This window comes from Oreochromis niloticus, linkage group LG7 (genome assembly GCF_001858045.2).
Source record: "Oreochromis niloticus isolate F11D_XX linkage group LG7, O_niloticus_UMD_NMBU, whole genome shotgun sequence".
Classification (NCBI taxonomy): Eukaryota; Metazoa; Chordata; class Actinopteri; order Cichliformes; family Cichlidae; genus Oreochromis; species Oreochromis niloticus.
This window is the reverse complement of record NC_031972.2, coordinates 42,801,782-42,822,240: the sequence shown is the minus strand read 5'-3', so window position 1 is coordinate 42,822,240 and position 20,459 is coordinate 42,801,782. Positions and strand designations below refer to the sequence as shown.

General features: G+C 39.1%; 1 protein-coding gene and 1 long non-coding RNA gene across 2 annotated transcripts; both read right to left on the bottom strand.

Annotated features, from left to right (window-relative positions):
- Window positions 1-2,445: 2,445 nt before the first annotated feature.
- On the bottom strand, window positions 2,446-3,504 carry LOC112847525 (uncharacterized). The gene is made up of 2 exons (XR_003221102.1): window positions 3,065-3,504; window positions 2,446-2,853 (listed from the first exon to the last, which is right to left on the bottom strand). It is a non-coding gene; the product is annotated as an uncharacterized LOC112847525 (long non-coding RNA).
- A 5,573-nt stretch (window positions 3,505-9,077) lies between these two features.
- rerglb (RERG/RAS-like b) lies at window positions 9,078-16,475 on the bottom strand. Its single transcript, XM_013264216.3, has 5 exons — window positions 16,181-16,475; window positions 12,914-12,970; window positions 12,071-12,144; window positions 10,527-10,675; window positions 9,078-9,706 (listed from the first exon to the last, which is right to left on the bottom strand). Exons 1-5 carry the CDS (start codon window positions 16,230-16,232, stop codon window positions 9,421-9,423), a joined length of 618 nt encoding a protein of 205 aa, XP_013119670.1. The 5' UTR covers window positions 16,233-16,475; the 3' UTR covers window positions 9,078-9,420.
- Between the last annotated feature and the right edge of the window lie 3,984 nt (window positions 16,476-20,459).

Here is a 20,459-nt window from a genome sequence, read left to right as displayed (position 1 = left end):
CTCCTGGAGCCACTCCTCTAGCTTGGGACTCACTGCCCCTAGTGCTCCACTGCGACCACTGTTACCTTCACCCTCCACATCTTCTCAAGCTCTTCTCTGAGCCCTTGGTACTTCTCCAGCTTCTCGTGTTCCTTCTTCTTGATGTTGCTGTCATTCGGTATCGATACGTCTATCACTATGGCCGTCTTCCTCTGCTTGTCTACCACTACTTTGTCTGGTTGGTTAGCCACCACCATTTTGTCCCCCTGTATCTGGATGTCCCACAGGATCTTGGTCATTCTCGACCACCCTAGGGGGGATCCCCCATTTTGACCACGGGACTTCCAGCAATACTCGGCCCAGATGTTCCTGTATATTATTCCAGCCACTTGGTTATGGCGTTCCATGTATGCCCTTCCTGCTAGCATCTTGCACCCTGCTGTTGTGTGCTGGATTGTCTCAGGGGCATCTTTACACAGCCTGCACCTGGGGTCTTGCCTGGTGTGGTAGAACCCAGCCTCTATGGATCTTGTGCTCAGAGCTTGTTCTTGCACTGCCATGATTAGTGCCTCTGTGCTGTCTTTCAGTCCAGCTTTGTCCAGCCACTGGTAGGATTTCTGGATGTCAGCCACCTCCTCTATCTGCCGGTGGTACATACTGTGCAGGGGCCTGTCCTTCCATGATGGTTCCTTCTCTTTCTTAGGTTTCTGCTGCCTGAGGTATTCACTGAGCACGCGGTTGGTTGGAGCCATCTTCCTGATGTATTCGTGGATGTTTGTTGTCTCATCCTGGACTGTGGTACTGACACTCACCAGTCCCCGGCCTCCTTCCTTCCGCTTAGTGTACAGCCTCATGGTGCTGGACTTCGGGTGAAACCCTCCATGCATGGTAAGGAGCTTCCTAATCTTGATGTCAGTGGCTTCTACCCCTCTCCTCCTTTGGCCAGCTTATTATCCCAGCAGGGTACCTGATCACGGGCATGGCGTAGGTGTTGATAGCCCGGATCTTGTTCTTACCGTTCAGCTGACTTGCCTGACCCTCTGCAGGTACTTGGTGGTTACAGCTTTTCTAGCAGTTTCTTCATGGTTCCCATTTGCCTGTGGGATCCCCAGGTACTTGTAGCTGTCCTCTATGTCTGCAATGTTGCCTTCTGGTAGTTCGATCCCCTCAGTTCTGACTAGTTTCCCTCTCTCCGTTACCATCCGACTACACTTCTCCAGTCCAAACTACATTCCAATGTCATTGCTGTATATACTGGTGGTGTGGTGCAAGTCAATGTGGCGTTCACTCTTGGCATACAGCTTGATGTCATCCATGTAGAGGATGTGGCTGACAACTGCTCCATTCTGTAGTCAGTATCCGTAGCCAGTCTTGGCAATGATCTCACTGAGGGGGTTCAGGCCCATGCAGAACAGCATTGGGGACAGAGCATCTCCTTGGTAGATCCTGCACTTGATGGTGACTTGAGCTATTGGCTTGAATTTGGCCTCTAGTGTTGTACGCCACATTCCCATTGAGTTCCTGATGAAGGCTCTTAGGGTCATATTGCTCTTGTATAGATCTAGGTATTCTAGGATCCAGGTGTGGGGCATCGAGTCATAGGCCTTCTTGTAATCAATCCAGGCAGTGCACTATATATATACGTATATATGTATTGTATTTGCATATACAGTGAATATTAGCAATAGGCCTACGTAAGCAGACTTACTCATACATAGCATACATAAAATTGCACGTTATGCTGTCTATAAAGATCTTTGTTTAAGGCAATACAACCAGTGATTTTTTTTATTATTCACTGTAGTGTAATTTTACATGGAAGCTCTGATCGAGCTGACACAAAGAGTCAGAGGCTATTTGATACTGCAGTAATATCAAATATTTCATTAGATTTAGCTCATTTTGCATCATTAGCACGGGCAGATAAGAACATCTTGCATAGCAGTATTTAGTGCACAGACAGCAGGACATCATTTTTAGTGTAAGAGGAGACAGCAGGATACCTTAATAAACTATTAACAACTCAGATGATGTGAAAAGGATTTCATTATTCTGTCCTCGATGCATAAAAAAATGTCACATTCATTCATATTATCTATCCACACATTAAAAATATGAAAATAGCAGACCAATTTCAAAAAAACTAACCTTAAATTTTTGTATCTCTATTTTCTCAGATAGGAGATGTCTCGTTTTAGAAACAAGCTCTTCACATACATTCATCAGGCAATCACTGTGTGCACTCATGCAGCCTGACACACAGTGCACAGTACATGACAACAAAAAAAAAGAAAAAGAAAAAAATATTGTCCTTGAGCAAGTCAGTGTTGCTCAGATCAACTTAAACTCGTGTTTTCATAAGCATCTTAAGAGAAAACATGTCTGAATAAAGATAACTAGCTGTAAATAACAACTTACCACATCAATATGCATTTTAATTGCTTTTTAAAAAACAGTCAGACAAAACATTTTCACTTCTATTTATTTCTGTAGCCAATTATTCCAGCCAGATAGTTTGGTGGTGAGAGGTGAGTGAAGTACCACCTGTTTCTGTTCTAATGTGGATCCGTTTCCTTGGAGGTTCAAATCTTTGGAAGACAGCCAATCCCCTGTCACTCTGACTAAGCTGTCGGTTTTTAGATTGGAGTGGGGATGTGCTCACCAGCTGTGAGATTAAGGGGAACTGATCGATGGCCTTTCTGATTGGCTCTTGGGGTGTCCCAGCAGCATCCAATCCCCTTGGTTCGGATGGTTGTCCACGGCCGAGCCAAAAGCAATTCTTCCTCCGCGCAGGGGCCAAATAAGATCACTGACCTGAAGCTTCGAGGCCACGCTTGGAGGTTCTGTCTCCATTTGTCTGCGCTCCTCATTTCTCTGGAAAAAAAAGAGAAAAAAAATGAGACAGTTGGAAGAGGAGAGGGGAGAGAGATGAAAAGATTGAATAAAATTAGAATTTATATGAAAGGCAAGTTGCACCTTCGCACATTTACACTTTATTTTTGCTCAATCTGCATTTTCCTGACACCTTTGTTGTTATTAAGCTCTAATGTCCACTGTGTTCTGCACTGCTCTCTCCAGAAATTACCTGTCAGTCAAACTCAGGTGGGAAGCACTGTGATGTGTTTTTCCTCAGATTTGCTTCGAGTCTCTGTAGGTGGGGCTGTTTTCGTTTTCTCTTCTGTTCTGCCACATCGAGAGCTGTTTCTGCCTACCACTGCTTTTTTTATTCAAAACAAACAGCTTTAGCTGCTGCTCGAAATGTAAAATTCATGACTTCCTGTGCGTCAAATGATTTCTTTTTCTTTTTTTTTTAGGAAAGGGGGGGGGCAGTCTTTCTTGGGCGTAAAAGAATGCCTGTAGGTATCTAAGAGTATAAACGTGTTCGGGAAATATCCTCACGATGGAGCGAAATGATATTTGATGAGGAAAAATGTTCACTGATCCCAAACAGCTGTATCAAAAAGACTCGTGCAGAGACCTGGCTTTCATTTGCCTCCTGTGTTGCAATGATGGACACTGTGAGGAGGCTGCACTGCTTTCTGTTTGCTCTTCACCAAATATCCTCTGCTTGGATGTGGTGAGGCAAAAGGTTACAGAACAATCAGAGGAAACGATTTATTCAGAAACTTCAAACTTCAACTCTGAAACGCTAACAGATGTAATCTTCATCTATCTGTGCTTTAGCCCTGATTTTACTTGGCTGAGCTGATGATGGGTATTTAAAATATAGCTTTAATAAGTAGTGTGAGTTTTCTTGACCTGGCACGGATTGTAAATTAAATAAATACATTTTTATTTTTATTTTTTTTAATTTAGATTATTTCTTGAAGTAAGAAAGGTTCATTTATGGGAAAATTTCAGATGGGTATATGTATGGATCCAAAGCCACGTGTTACACAGGGGCATTCTTACCCAAATTTTCCAGCATTATTCACCTCTCCATCGCTGACACAGATCTACATGTCAGTGTGTTTATCACTCTCTTTGTCATCATTTTCCATCCTTTTGTGGACATTTTGCAGCACTCTTTTGTCCCAATGCATCCCTTGGTATAGTATTTTTTTCCATTTCCATAACTTTATTTATTTATTTTTTCAGCTTGTCTTGTGTCTCCAGATCCCTTGTTTTGCATCACTCAGCAGATGTTTTGCTTCTCTTTGTGGTCTTTGCATATAATGCTGACTCACATCTCAACATTTCATTTGAAAATTGTGTCCATCACAAAGGCCTGTTCTTTGTCTCCTCTGGAAGAAATCATTTTTCTTTTTGGAGATAACTGGATACTGACCTGCTCTCTGAAATCTGGAGAAATAAGGATTAAAAGACAAAGTAATGGTCAAACTAATTATCCTGTCTAGTTTCAGGATAACAATGTGGTGTTATCTCAAGAAAGGCTAATTTTAGACAAAGTTCTGTACAGCAACATTCAGCTTGTCCTTTTTACGAAGGGCCAAAATGAGAAGAAGGAATGTCAGAAGAACAAAAATGATCAAAACCTCTGAGGTGCATTTAGAAGAAAACAGCTGAAAAAAGCAGAGAGTTTGAAATGTTCCTTTCCCCTGGGTTTGTAATCATTCGACTGACTTCATAACAAGAAATGTTAACAGTGTCCTCTTTGAGAGGCTCTGACAAGGAAATCAAAGGCAAATTCCTTACATAACATTAATTGGCAAATGAAGCAGTTTCTAATTTATATTTTGCAAGGATTACAGATACCACTGTATCTCATCTCTACCTCTTACTTAGTGGTGCAAACTTGTACCCGGGTGGCATTTATGTATTATCTGGGTAATTGTTTCTAACTGCATCACAAATGAAAGTAGCAAAAACATCTGGAGTTAGATTGTATTTGAATAGCTCAGGCTCATACGAATACACATTCTTACTCATATGTTAAAGACATGAGCAATCAAAACGAGTCAGTCAGAAAGAAAAACACCTATAAGTGAATGTAGAGTTTCCCTCACATGTTGAAAAATTTTGAGACACCAGAAATTATATCTAACAAAGTCTATTTATATTGGTTTTCCTTAAATTTGCCACTCACCTTCATCTGAGACCTGCTTTCTGCTTTTGTCTCTTCCTAAGTTTTAGCAGTAAAACACCAGAGTGGAACACTAAGGGCAACACAGCTATTATTTATGACATCTACATTACTATGTACATTTCCTACCTTAATAAAAATTTTAAAAAGGACATTTCTGCTGTAAAAAATAAATAAATAATTGATCTGGTTTGTGTGCAAATTTGTCGCCTCCCCTGGGCAGGAAATGATTCAACTCAAGGCCATATCGTCATCGTGATCTGTGCTGCCATCTAGTGGAAACGTGAGGGAGCGTTGCTTTGTTTAAGAGGCTAAAATTCAGCATAACAATGGAGCTTTTCCCCCACTTCTCTGCCTCCAGTCTTCCTATTTTTAGCACAGGAAATTCTTTTTTTTTTTTTTACTAAAGGCTTTAGAGTAATGCCTCCTCTCATGGACATCTAATTAAAATTAAGCTCAAAGCGAAACAGCAGTCCCCGTGAAGAGCTAAAACAGCCATCAATGTTTAACTTTAATTTCCTCTGGAATAACCAGTGTTTTTACAGCATTTACAGAAAAGAGCATTCATCAACAAAAAACTGCATAGATGAAGATTTTCATGATACACAGTGCATTCGTTCTGTACAAAATCATGGTGACATAACTGAGAAGAAGTTTTTCTTTAAGAAGAAAAACAGTATTGTGTTGAATAAATTTCATGCCCTCACTTCATATGTGTTATTTGTACAGTATGGTGTTTAGTTTTTAGGGGATTTTCTTCTTTTTTTTAAACTCAAATAATACAAGATTAATATACTGGATCTACACAAAATACATACAGTATACAACCGAAGCTGAGTACAATGTGCAACAATAACAATGTTAAATTAAAATTGATATCACCTGGTAATAGATGCATTATTTTCTAGTCCAATTAAAGACTATTTTATCTTATCTGTCATTAAAAGCAAACAGGATACAACAAAATATGACATACAGGTTCCACCTTTACAGTAAAGTAAGACTAAAGGGTGCATAGGAAGAGTCCTAGTGTCAGTTAAAGAACACACCGTGGCCAAACTCAAGAAGCGACACAGCTATGCACTGATATAGGTATATATCACTTGGCACAGACACTGATGGATGTAGCTGCTGTGATATCACCCACTGGTTTGTGAAGTTGGTGTTGTTTCGTCTATTTAAACCACACATCACCAGCGAAGCGAACCGAGAAGCCAAGGGACACTACACACTGATTGTATTTGACAAGTCACTACCCTAAGTATTATAATCTTCTTCATCATCTCCAAAAAAGACCTGAGAATCTGAGAAAGCACACAGCTATCCCCACTATCACAGGGCAAGAGGCAGGGTGCACACTGGACAGATCTCAAGACTCCAAAGCCAACACAGAAGAATCGCCAGTTAACCTAACCTCGCTCATGTCTTTGGACTTTTTCCATTCAACTAAACAAACTGTGTTAAATGTAACGTTCAGCATTTTAGTGATAATGACCATGGCTAAACTAAGTGTTTATGTATTAGACAATCAGAGGATTTACACAGTATGCCTATTACAAGTCACAGTCCAGTGATCCAGTAAATAAAACATTATGGTTTCCAAAGAGTGGCATTACTATGAGAATATACATTTAACGTGCATTTAAAATAACCATGTAATATCAATTAGACTGTCTCTAAAATATTATAATAGTATAAAAGATGCTGAGCAAAAGACTACACAACGCTGAACTGAAGGGGCAATACTCTGGTAAAGCTAACTGAACCGAACACCAGTGTTGGGCAAGTTACTTTGAAAAAGTAATTCAATTATAGTTACTAGTTACTTCTTCAAAAAAGTAACTGAGTTAGTAACTGAGTTACAATATTCTAAAAGTAATTAATTACTTGGAAAAGTAACTATTGCGTTACTTTAAAAAAAAACAAAGAACGTTTAACCCCCTGGGGTCCAGGGTATAATTGGCCATTTTTTTACTACTCTTGATTTTCCCTCCACATTTTACCTTTAAAAACTATTCACTTTGCCTTGTTTGGTATCATTCTTTTTAGCACAACCTTGCGTGCCTGAATTTACAGTTATGTTCTCATTTTGTCATACTGTATAACCAGAATTGATCTAAAAATCAGACAAAAACCATAAAATCAGAGTAGAAAAAGTTATATTTTTACTGTAACAACCACAAACATCTTTAATGAATCATATTTCATAACTTTAAATGCAAATATTAATTGTCAATTTTAAAATCCTATGCACAAGTTTTGCAAACAACAAATTTATTTGCATCCATTTACCTTGATTTTTTAAATAACCATTTCAAACTATTTACAGAACAATCAGCTGTTCTTCAATAAGATGCCACACAAATTATTTGTGCCACTCCAAAAAAATGATTTCTGTCCACTATAAAGGAGAACATCACAGCCTGATACCTGCAGGTCTGACAGCAGCAGGTGTATCACTGCTGTTTCTACCTGGAGACAGCAGTCGCCTCATTGTTCTGACACACAACACAAAACTATCCACAACACTACACACTAACTACACAAGACAACACATTAACTACACACTGCAAACACGCTAAACGTCACAAATCTCACATCTCAAAACTCGCTCTCTTTTTCTGCTCTCTCTCTCGACGTCACTCCTAAAACTTCCCCTGTTTTGTTTAGTTTTTTTGCTCATAAGCAGAGAGTGCTTGCTAGCGCTAACGTGGCGAAACTATTGAGGAAAAAACGTCGCGTATATCTTGTTTATCACGACTCTGGTTTTACGTGGCCTATCGACACAATTTAAAAACTGGTATATATATCACCTTGTTGCTTTGTCTTTAAGTGGTCACGTGATTGACTTACCACGACTACTTTATTCTTCCTCAGTCAAACAGCAGCACTCGATTGTTTTGCCCCCTGAGCTCCAGGTGTTGTGCTAGACAGTGATCGTGATTAGCGTCCGCGGGAGCGCGCAGCTGCTTAAAGCTGTAGCGTCCAGATTACTTACAGCTACTTCCGTGCAGCTGATATAAGATGCGGTAAGCTGAACACAGCTTTAACCGTCTGTTTGTTGAAAAATAGTAACGGACCGCGTTTCCTTGTTAGTAACTGTAACGGCGTTGTAACGATAGGAATAGTAATTAGTTAGATTACTCGTTACTGAAAAAAGTAACGCCGTTAGTAACGCCGTTACTTGTAACGCCGTTATTCCCATCACTGCCGAACACACAATGAAGGCATGCAATATGGTGTTGAAAGTTTCATTCAGTGTCATCACTGTTGGCCTACACTGTACTGGTGCAGGAGTCAGTGATGCAGTGCAAGCGTTCGATAAATAAACAACAGCTAATCAGTCTCCTGTGTTGTGTTGTTGGAATAAGATAAAAAGATAAAGTGTTAAGGGAGATTTTTTTCATACGTTTAAACTGCACCAATAAATCAGACAGAAATTTTGCTTAGAAATTAGCTGTAGCTATGTAACAGGTTGATATCGTTGCACTAAAAACCTGATAAAGTATTAAAAATTGTTAAAACAACTAAAATAAAACAAACGAAACCATTTTTGCAAGAGCCGCTGATTGCTGTGGAATGTCCACATTCCACGTCTGTTTTCAGTCTTTCAGCCTGATCCGATCTGTTTTTGGAAAGCGTGACCAAGTACAGTCAGTGATTGGAAACCCATGGTCTAATAATTAACAATAAACATGTTTTTTGACCTCTGCATATTTATACAGGGAGCAAGTGCTTCTACACATAGCTCCTCATATTGATGCTTCTACAGCAGCCCATGATGGGCATGTGGAACTGTTTCTATAGAGAAGCTATTTTTGGGGCCAAATTAGGTTTAGTTACGTGATTAGAAAGTGACGGCTATTCAGTTAGTTGTAATCTTTATCCTCTAGATGCCGGTACTACACACAGGTCCTTTAAATATAAAAAGTAGGCATTTTACCAAAGGTTCAGTTAATACACATTAAGAGAAAAGCTAGAATAAAAAGTGTATGAAGTAAATATCTTTTTATGCTTCCCTCTCCTGTATAGTGTTGCCCTACAACATACCTGCTTTTTTTTTATTGCCTCACTGTATTTGGCCCTTTCATCAGAGAAACATATCCAAGGCAAAGTCAAAATAACCAAAGGAAAAACAAAACTTTGCCAAAATATATATTTGCCTGTAAATTTAGTAACTATGGCCGTCTGAATCTTTCCACCAACCATTCATGTTGCTCATGATATAAAGAGGCTCACTGTTTGTATCATTGTCTATACACTCAACAGTTTTCTGCTGAGTGTATAGACCAACACATCACAGATCAAACCCAACACATTAAGGATGTATCCCCTTAAGGGCCACGTACAGCAGGGACATCTCAGTCTCCGATTAGCTGCTAACTGTACTGGGATCATCATACGGACTTCCTCCTCTTGCCAAAAACATTGTTGATGAGTTTGGCCATAGACTTTGAGCCGCTGTAGCGTCGTCTGTCAGCGCGATACTTCAGGTGCTCCATCACCCGCCGGATGAGCTGTGTGAAGAGGTTGGCAATGTCTTGGTAGCTCTCGGCTGCCGAGACCTCCTGGAAATTACAGCGGTTTTCCTGCGCCAGACCACGGCCTTCATCCTCACGCACCTGCCGAGCATGGCAGAGGTCCTGCTTGTTGCCAACCAGGCAAACAGGAACATCCATCTCCCTGAGAAAAAGACAGCAGGGAGGCATTAACACCATCAGTCTGCAAGATTATTGAGGATAGCAAGATGAAGAGGATGCAGTGGCAAAGGCGTTTTATTTTACACCTTTTGAGTGCTTTTGCTCACAACATTGCAACAATTTTGGCTATTAGGCAACCTATCCTACCTTTCTGAGTGTAAAGCAGATGTTTTGGCTAGCTGTGCTTCATTTACATTCACACAATCCAACAGTTCCACTTGTGATCTACACCTACATTTATTCTCAAATACCTGTCATTAGGCTACACAGCTCTTCCCTCCGTGTTATCAGGATGCCTTGGCATGCTGCCAGGCAGCCTGATGGATGTGGATGGCCTGTTTGTTTGTTTTTTGTCTGTTTTTTTCACACGTAAATTTATCAGACACCTGCGCTGGCAATCCCTGTAAATCATGAATCATTTATGAGTTTGAGCTTGTAAGAGGGCAGTCAGGACTCCCAGCATTCCTCGAATTCAAAAGTGCATGTAGATTCATGTCCAGTTACAACGAACCTAGGGCACAGATGCTGTTTTGTTGTTTTCCTACAGCGTTTTCAGCATGTTCAGTTCATATAGTGGGTGTATATCATTTTCCGGACTTGCTACTTCACTTTAACCCTCTGATTACTGATTCTTTGCATTTGCATTTCACCTAACATTTGAAATTGTAAAATTGAATGAATGATTTTGCCTCCATTTCGAAACAAACATTGTTGTAGCACCCAGAATTACTGTTAAATAACAACCAATCCAAACATCCAGTACAGTATACGTCAGCAGCATCTGTTATTAAGTTTCTGCTGACCCTTTGCAGTTCTCCATGCGTGTCTCCCGAATCTGCCGCAGGATGTTTTTGGCATTGATGAAGGAAGTGCGGTCGCTGATGTTGTACACCACCACAAAGCCATCTGCCCAGTCCACCGGCTCTTCAAGTATACACCTGGCCTCCGAGCCCTGCCAAGGAGAACATGTGCTTTTATGTTGGTATCATCCAGTTTGTCCCGGGTCAACGTGCCGACCGGCTTGCTTTTGCTATGGAGCAGGAAAAAAGAGTTGGAGCCTGTATCCTTTACACTGTGTCACTTTCTATGGATGGTATTATAATAATATAGCTGGGTACCATTATTATTTCTATAGATGTGTTCCAATGCTGAAAACACCTTGTATTTTTATTTTTATTTCCCAGTTTTGAGCAAAACTGAGTTGCTTTTAGACTTTTTTGACAAATGCACACTGGCATTACTGTCTTCCCATTGATTTTACAGATTTGATTTTATTGCTCTTTTTGCTAATCAAGCATCTTACTGTTAGTTTTCATAACTGTAATATTTAAACACTTTCCTTTTATGGATCCATAGCGTATTGGTTTACAAATTTGCTCAGCAAGCGGAGGGTTGCTGGTTCAGTTCCATCCGTAGATACAAATCCCTTTTGGAAAGTGTCAGAAAATGCGTCTGGTGTAAAACTCTGCCAAAGGAAACTCACAGAGCTACCTGCTGTGGCAACCCTCTGTGACAAGCGAGCAGCTGAAAGTCGCTAACACCAGATAGCATTTCAAAGTGGTGCCTTAACAATATCAGTAACACCAGTGAATAAATTCAGAGTGGGCCTACAAGCGTTTGTGACCTTGACGTAAACAGTGTAAGAAGGGCATGAGGCCTGGGGACACACCTGAGTGCTATAAAACCCCATTTTAAACCTTTTCTTTTTACTGACTTTTTTTATGCGGTCCAGGTCAGAAGGGCTGGATTGTGACTCTGTGTTCCTTATGGGACAGCAATATTACAGGGGGTCTAAATGACAAAGGCAATGACTGGTTTTTGTTCTCCTGAGCCAGGGTACTCCAATAAAACACTAACGCTGTAGTAAAGTCCCTCTCAGGTCTTTAGTTTTGTTGAAGGAGAAGTAAGAGGTTTATATGGCTCCCCTTTTTTTCAAAGGGACATTCATCTCCTCAGGATACTCTCATAAATCCTTATATTTCCACACGTGCTAACTCTAAGTGAACACATGACCACAGCTAAGCCACAGGCATCTCTCCAGCAGCCTGAAAACAAACCACTGTTTTTGTGATAGATGAAGGCAAACCGAATTTTGGTTATGGCCCGACAGTCAGTCAAACAAAATTACTCAAGAATGTAAAAATTGACCTTCTTTACGAGTGGTTTAGCTGCCTTTTCTTGAAAAGACATTATTCTCATCAGTGTCAGATTTTAATTTTTTCCTGTCAGTGGTTTGTCGGTGGTCCTCCAGACGAAATTTTAGAAGAACAACAGGAAAAGTTGGTGGTCCTGCTGCAGCTCTGCTTTTCTAATATATTTCTGTTGATACTAAAAACAAGAGTCTTACCTGAGAGCAGGGGTCAAAAACCTCCAAATTCAGCTGCCTGCCATCGATCGACAGTCTTTTGTGGTACAAAGAGTCTGTGGAGGAGATTCAAAATCCATAAATAGCAAAATACTGATGAATGTCAAAATTACACATGGAACATGTCCCAAAATGTGGTGTTTGGGACTTTCATCAGTTTTTAGTAAGACTTTCAAGATACCAATCTATTACCAGGTATTAACATTACCTACCATGAATTTGTCATGAATCTACTTTTACTACAGTTTGTTGTTGTTGTTGTTGTTGTTGTTTTTACAGGAACTGGACAGCTAGTGTAGCAAGCATAATTAAAAAGTTGTGATGGGTCAGACATACATACATATACACGTATATACTTTGACTTGTATTTTAATCTTCCGTGTCTAATCACTGCATGACTTGTAATCACGCCTAACAGAGCTAGAGTAGCATTATTGCTGCAGAAGCCTTAATGCCCAAAGCGATAATGAAAACAGTGAAAACCACAATTACATCATTACAGTAAAGGATATAGGATAACAGCATCGTTATGATAAACACAAATGGAAAATAGTATAAAAACACAAATCCATTAGATATCCAACTGTACTATCAGAAAATGGTGTGTTGATCTGAGCTAAAACACTGGAAGCTGTGTCAGAACAGCTACACGAGAGGATTGTCTACATGCTTACCTGCCTGCAAAAGGTTTATTACCCAAAAGGACAATCTTTTCCTTGTCCATGAATACACAGGTGAAAATGTTGCATCTCTAAGTGGCTGAAGGCAGTCATCTAGACCAAAACCTCATCAAAGTGCCATTATATGAAATCCGGAAACACTTACTGGTATTTGAGGCATATTCACCAATGAAGCGTCTGGTCAGGAAGCGCACGAGGACAGCTGGAGAAAGGAGATGAAATGGAAAACAATAAAATGAATCATGGCATCATTACACACTCATCCCTCACAGTGAAGAGGGGGAAAAAAAGATCCTTGTTCACCCCAGCAGGCACAACACCGTGTTAAATGTCTCCAGGATTGGAGCGATGAAACTGAAGCCCCACATAAAAGAATGCTGCACGGCTTTCCTGGAAGGTCTGTGTGCATATTTGGCAAGCTGAATAGTTAAATCCCCCCCAGCCTGTGCTTTGCCTCTACACTGCAAGCTACACATAAAACTGACTGACTGGGCCAGTTTTGGTCCCACAAGACAATCAATTTCAATTAAAGGCTGAAGTTTCAAGTGCTGAACTCTGGAAGCTTGCTCCTAATAGTGGGCCTCTTGAGGGGTTGTACAGAGGTTAGGACACGGTGACACACAAACATGGATATGGACATTCAACACTTAGGACTTAACACAATAGGAATTGTCGTGGTTCCATTGTCACACAAAGATACATTCAAAGACCTGCGTTGAAAGCAACAAATAGAGCAGAAGGGAGCAGAAAAACATGCCGAATGAACTCAAGCACCCACATACAGCTTCCATACGCTACAGCATCTCCACAGTAACGGCTCTGCTTCACTGCCAAGCACCAAGAATGGCCATGTCCCATTGTTTTAAAAGGTTTGTACAGTACAGTCTGCACCACCCTCTCGCAGACAGAAGCAGGATCATAAGTAATGCTTTCTCCTAGACAGCATTTTTAACAAGAGCTTAAAAATCCAATCTGAAGTGTGTCCAAACAGGAGAACTGAAGTACGGTCGCATGAACTGGTTTTCCGAAGAACCTATAAAAAATACTAAATGGTCCAATATGCACACGTGAAACTTAAAATAGACATAGAAAAAAAAACAAGATAACAAACTATCACTGCGACACAACAAAGCCAGAGAAAGCCAAGATCAAATTACACTATAAACAACACCACAGGTGAAGCAGCAGGCCGATTGACTTATTGATAAAACATGTTGTGCTTTCCTCTGTCCAGCCTTGAACTAAGCCCTGTGACTGAGGAGTTTTAAAACAAAGGCAGATAATCTCTGGAGGGAGAAATGGTCTTATTAGTTTAGTTAAACCTCAGCGAATGGAGCCAATAATCCACTGTTGTCTTTGGTTATGTAACACAAAGCCAGAGCTCACACAATGCTGGAAGAAAAGAGAAACATGTTTATTCAAACGGTCCACAGCTAGAAAGATACAAATAATTACTTTTCGTTTCTCAAGGCCACTCTTCCTGGACGCCAAATAACAGTTACAATCTCATCCCAAACAAAGTGACATGCAATTAATTAATATTAATTTCTGCTATCATTCAACCTAACATTTATTTTTTGTTTACCGTGTTTATGAATGAGCTGTACTTGCACCATAATAGTCACACACCCAGGAATTTCTGCTGTTTTCATTATGCGTATGACATGACATGAACCCAGCATAAACCCGGCATGTACCCTGGTGATTTGCTTAGCTCTGATTTAAGTTTTAGCTGTAGCCTGTAGAAGTGTCGAGAAACACTAAGAAGAGATTTTTCCACTCTGTGAATTGATTGTGGTTGGGCTCTGTGGGAATATTCATAGTTAATTACACTTTTCAATCACCTTTTCTTGTCAAAGTACAAGAACAAAAATCCGTCTTCCTTCTCTCTCCCCAACCGGTCGCGGCAGATGGCCGCCCCTCCCTGAGCCTGGTTCTGACGGAGGTTTCTTCCTGTTAAAAGGGAGTTTTTCATTCCCACTGTTACCAAAGTGCTTGCTCATAGGGGGTCATATGATTGTTGGGTTATTCTCTGTATGTATTATCGTAGGGTCTACCTTACAATATAAAGTGCTTTGAGGTGTATAGATAAAATTGAATTGAATTGAATCAAAAATCAACTCTCATGCTCCATGGCTAGCTAGTTAAAAAGTATGCCTTCAAAAACTTTAAACAAAACTTGTTTTGTGGTTAAAGTGACATGTTTTCAAGTGTTAGCATATTGCAATCAAGAGATCTATCCAGAAATTACACTTTCCTTTGGTAGAAGAAAAAATAGACAGATCTCAGATAGTTCACAGTCTCAGCAGTATCATCATGTTTTGACTGTAAAGTCAGAAACAACAACAAAAAAACAAAAATTCTTTTCAGATCGCAGCAGATTGCAGCAGATTGCACCAGATTGCAGCAGATTGCAGCGCCTCCCTGAGCCTGTTTTTTGCAGAGTTTTCTTCCTGTTAAAAGGGAGTTTTTCCTTTCCACTGTTGCCAAACTCTTGCTCAAAGGAGTTTGCTTGCTTGTTGAGGTTTTCTTCAGAATACTGTTGGAAGTATTGAAGCACCTCAACACAACAGTTGTTATGATTTGGTGCGATATAAAGAAACCTGAATTGGACTAAATAGCTGTTAAATCCTTATATGATGGAGAGCTTTTGTTGTTTTATGCATCTGCATTGCTGTTTAGAGCACATATGTAATAACGCCTCTGAAGTATTTATGCACATAATTTGGTCCAGCGTCTTTTTTGATGGAGACCATGATAAGTTCGCCCAAACTATGCAGAGCAGGATTGTACTCAGATAGGGCCGTGAGTCACATTCTTTAAAATCTTTAGCTCACCTCAGAAAAGTGTGTTAAGCTACATTGTATATGTTCTATAATAATTACAAAATCTTTGGCCCAAAATTTAATATAACTGAGACGAAATTCAAACACGTTAAATCAGACACAATTTGTCACTTTATCATTTAATTGTTTTTAATTTTAGTTAGCAACAATTTTGATAATATTTAATTATCAGTTTTTCAAGAACACATACCAACTCTTCTGATTTACAAGTTGTCTTATGCACTGTACTGTAAACTGAATTTTTTGAGTTTTTGACTGATAGCTAAGCAAAAACAACGCAATGTAGCATATAACCATAAAATTAAGAACATGATGACATTTGTTGACCAATTGATTAAAAAATAAAATGATGATAAAACACGCCAAACTGCTACATTATCAGAGACATGTGTTTAAATTCAGGTAATAAGCAAAATAAACAAGTTAAATGAGGTGGTTTGAAGTTAAGGCATCATAACTTCCTTGTCAGCAGACTTGACAGTTTTTACAGCTTTTATTGAGATACAAGTATAAAGACAGACACCTTTTCTCCCTTATAGATCACTAAAACACTCTCAAGTACTTACCTGATTTCCCAGCCCCCTGACTTCCCAGTAGGGCCAGCTTGATGTCGTTCATGCCTGTGTTGTGTCAGGTCCTCAGCTGTACCTCTAGCTGCAGTTCTGTGTTGCGTTGGTATTTAGGTTAGCCTCAGCTCACTAAATACTCCTTATCGTTGAAGCAGAGTGGAAGTACATGACTGCCCTCCCCTCTCTTTCTCTTCAAAGAGCTGTTTCACATTTTAAAACCAGAGGCAGAGGAGAGTGGGGAAAACAAGCACCCTCCTCTTCGGTCTCTGTCTCTCTGCCAGGAGCTCTTTTGCGCTCTCCCTCCCTCTCTCTCACACACACACACACCTCTCATTTTTCTGTTTTCTCTCTCTCTCTTTTTCCCCCTCAGTCTGTCTGTTTTCCTTCTTTCATTCCTCTCTTGGACCTATTTCTCCTCTGTCTCTGCCCCCTCCTATGCAGAGCTTGCTCAAAGGTCATGACTGACTAAACCTATTGTGCCGGTCCTTCTCTTAACATTTTAACCGTGGTCTTGCTTTCATCTCTGGATTTTAGTGCTAGTTTTCATTGGGTAATGGTATCATGGTATGGAAGTCAGTTATGCTTGTTTGCCAAGAAATAGCCAATATAAGAAAATATAGAATTACAAGAAGCAAAAATAATGCATGACTGCAATGAGTTACATGGTACTGAAAATATATTTTTAAAGATAAATGACAAAAACCTGTGATAATGTTAAGTGAAAATCACTTATCATGATAATGATAAGTGATAATGCTTTGAAAATTGTGAAGAAAACTCAAAACTACAGTTTTATATTTTAACACGTTGTAGCTGATATTTTTAAAGCTTTTGCTATGAATACCATTTACATAATGTTTATCTACAAGAGAAACTAATTTTGAGGGAACATCAGTGCTTTCTGTCCATACATAAAAATGTTCATTTCTTTTCTCTTCATACAGTATACATGGTTCTATATAGTCCCATATTAAAACATAATTTGTGATTGCTTTGTTCACGAAAGGTTGATTTATTGTTCCGATTGGACACTATAACTGGATCATGTGACTAGCGACATGTGAAGAGTGAGTGTATGATAGGCAACAATGGGGTTGCGGTGTGCGAGCTGTTGATTTTTCACATTTATCGTTGACTTGTTTTTGGCCCATCCTGTAACTGTGACTGAAGAATGATTCATATTTTTATTGCTGTGGTTAGTCAGCTTAAGGAAACTTAGTTAAAGAGCAAAAACCTATTTTTTCTGCCAGGACTGGCCTTCCATATAAACCATAATTTGCCTTCTTGCCATGCTTACTCTGATCTTTTCCTGTTTTGGTTTCAGGGAAAAGGAATGGCAGTGATATGATGTGGAAAAAATTTTGCTGATTTTTAGTTACACACTTTATCAACTGCACAGCTCAAAGCACTGAAGCAATATAGCAGCAATAAAAACACTGATTGGAGTATCAGTCATACTCCTCACATCCAGTGAAATTGATTCAGACAAGCAATCCATCTCCTTCAGTGTCAGCCTTCACACAAAATGTGACACTTACAGCCTGTAAATCACCCTGCAGTAGCTTCGATTTCACAGGCACTAACTCCAGCCAACAACAATGAATATTCTTCAGACTACAACAGCATTTTTGTATCCACAGACCCTCTCGCTGGTTCATTCTGGGCATTTTAGGTCCATTTATTTGATCTTGTTTCTATTTTTTTTAAAAAGTCACATGTTCTTGTGTTTTATTGGTGAAGGCTGTCTAGACTTGGCTGCACTTGTATTGTCAGGCTTTTATAAAAACAGTTACGACACTGTTTAAAGCCTTAATTTGGGGTCGTATTGGCTTTGGGGTATTTACATAAGTTTATTCATTGTTGTGGCGATTTGATTAAAGACAAAAAAATCCAGGATTGTCATGTGGTTTCATTTAAACATTACAAATGTAAACTCGACTTTTATATTTTGAAATGCATTCAAAACGTCCATGTTCGTGAGCGCTGTCAGTCAATTTTTCCAAATCACCTTTTCCAGACTCTAAAGTACTTTCATCTTGTTTACTAGAGGACTGTAGATTTATACCATTTTTAAAAAAAGCCATAACAATGAAATGAAAACAACCTGACCAAATTCCTATATGTGGGTCCAAATCTATTCATATTGCATGGCATATGGACTGAATGTGCTTTTGGAATGTTTACTAAATTATCCTCTTTCCATTCAGTGATGTTTGGAGATCACATTTCCAGAAAATCAGCTTGCATGAGGAAAAAATAATTGGAACCAGATAACTTCATGTTTTGGGAATTTAGATGAGGAGTGAAATCACCAACACATCGCAAGAAATTCTTTAACTCACTCATCAGAACAAAGGAGAGATTAATATTTCATACTGGGGAAATTTGCTAGCCCCAATCACTCCTAATCCCAAACCATTAGCTAGAAATCTAATAAGCATTGGTGGCTGAACATTTGATGCATCAGCTATTCATCAGTGCAAAAAATACAATTTAAATAAAAATCAATTTTCTGTCATGCTTCTTATTCACAGTGGACATTCCCATAGCAATGAGATAGAAATTCCTCTATTCTACTTCCAAGGTGAGCACACAGTGAAGGACCCAGCCATCCATGGCAGCTTTTAATCAAAAACCATTTCTCCTGAGCTGATCAACACGTGGCTGTAAAGAAGCTTTCATGTGCCCACAAAACTACACATACCAGGAAACACGTTACTCTCCCCAGCTGGGTACACACATGAAACTTCAAAGGGTACCATCAGCACCGTCAGCAACATCATTATATACTGACTGTGCACGAGGAAACCTTCTAGAAGATTTCTGTTGATTCTGTGAAATAAGATTATCTGCTATGTATGACATGGGAAATTTTTTGTTGAACTTAAACTGGTGAACTGTTGAACTAATTGTCGGATAAATTAGGTCGGCGCTTGCTGAAAGCCATTGCAGTTAGGCAGCCTACTTTCCAGTGATCTGCCTCTGTAGGCATAGTATTTATATGACCCTGATTCATCATGCATTTTAGATTTGGTTTGGTTTAGCTTGTGAAATATACTTAGACTTCTCCTGACGCTTTAGTCATCATAGCTTAGCATGATTTCATTTATACAAAGAACTCATACAGTCTCAAGAACTCACAATCTCTGTACTTTGATTTCATTGGAGTTGCACATAAGAAAGTCCAGAATGAAAGCTCCCCTGTGGCGCTGTAGTCCAAAAATGCTGGTTTTGAGGAAGGGAACCATTTTGATTTTACAAATAAAACCACCAAAACCAGTTGTCATTTTAGGTTTTGACGTCTAGTTATTGTTGGCAAATGCGTGTCATCAATCATCATCGTTGAGCAAGAAAGGAAACAGAAAAAAACTAACAAACAAAATTATTTTTTTATTATCAGCATGGCCTAGCTTTATGGGAGCTATTTAAAAAATCATTTGCGTATCTTAGCTTCACTTTAGATTCTTAAACCTTACTTATTTGCAACTAAATGATGAATAGATGTATAAATACACCTATTGACAAGTAATAAAAACGTGAACATATTCACTGGAGCTGCTTTGCTATCTTAGCTTAGCTTAGCTTTCTTTAAATGCTTAGAAAATGTCATCTTGACAAAATAAAGTTCAAAGGGTTTAGATGTATTTTAAAAAAATGAAAATACTAAACCAGAACATGAATTTAAAATGTTCGTTGCAGCTGCATTATGGTATTAGATTCATATCTGTAGCTAGCTGTTTAGCTAGGTTTATTTTCATGTAGCATAGTTTTTTTTAAACTCTCTCTATATATGTAGAGTTTAGTGTCTTGGATTAATTTAATTAGACTAATCTGATATAGATAAGTGGAAACAAAATAGCAAATTAGTAGTTAATTAGCTCAATTTAGCCATGCTGCTAATTATCGCATCATGGCTAACAGCAACTTGGCAACCAGTCAATGACATTCATGGCATGTGAAACAGCCTTCTCAGTTTCTAGGGAAGTGCTTTGAATCTACAGTGATCGATATTTAACCTTGTATCTTTTACATTTGTTTTACATTTATATTTCTGTGACTCTTTATGGTGTTTATGTTTATGGTGTTACCCATACACCAAACTTTAAAATACAGCCTGCTGTCTTAATTTTAGTGAACCTTTACAGTTTCACTCATAGACTTAATGGGTCGTCTTGGGTCCCCTCGAGCTTTTACGCTTACTATTTGTAAAGACTGGATTATATAAAACTAGTAGCTGGTGTGTTTTATTTAATATTAGGCTACATTTTATTCTATA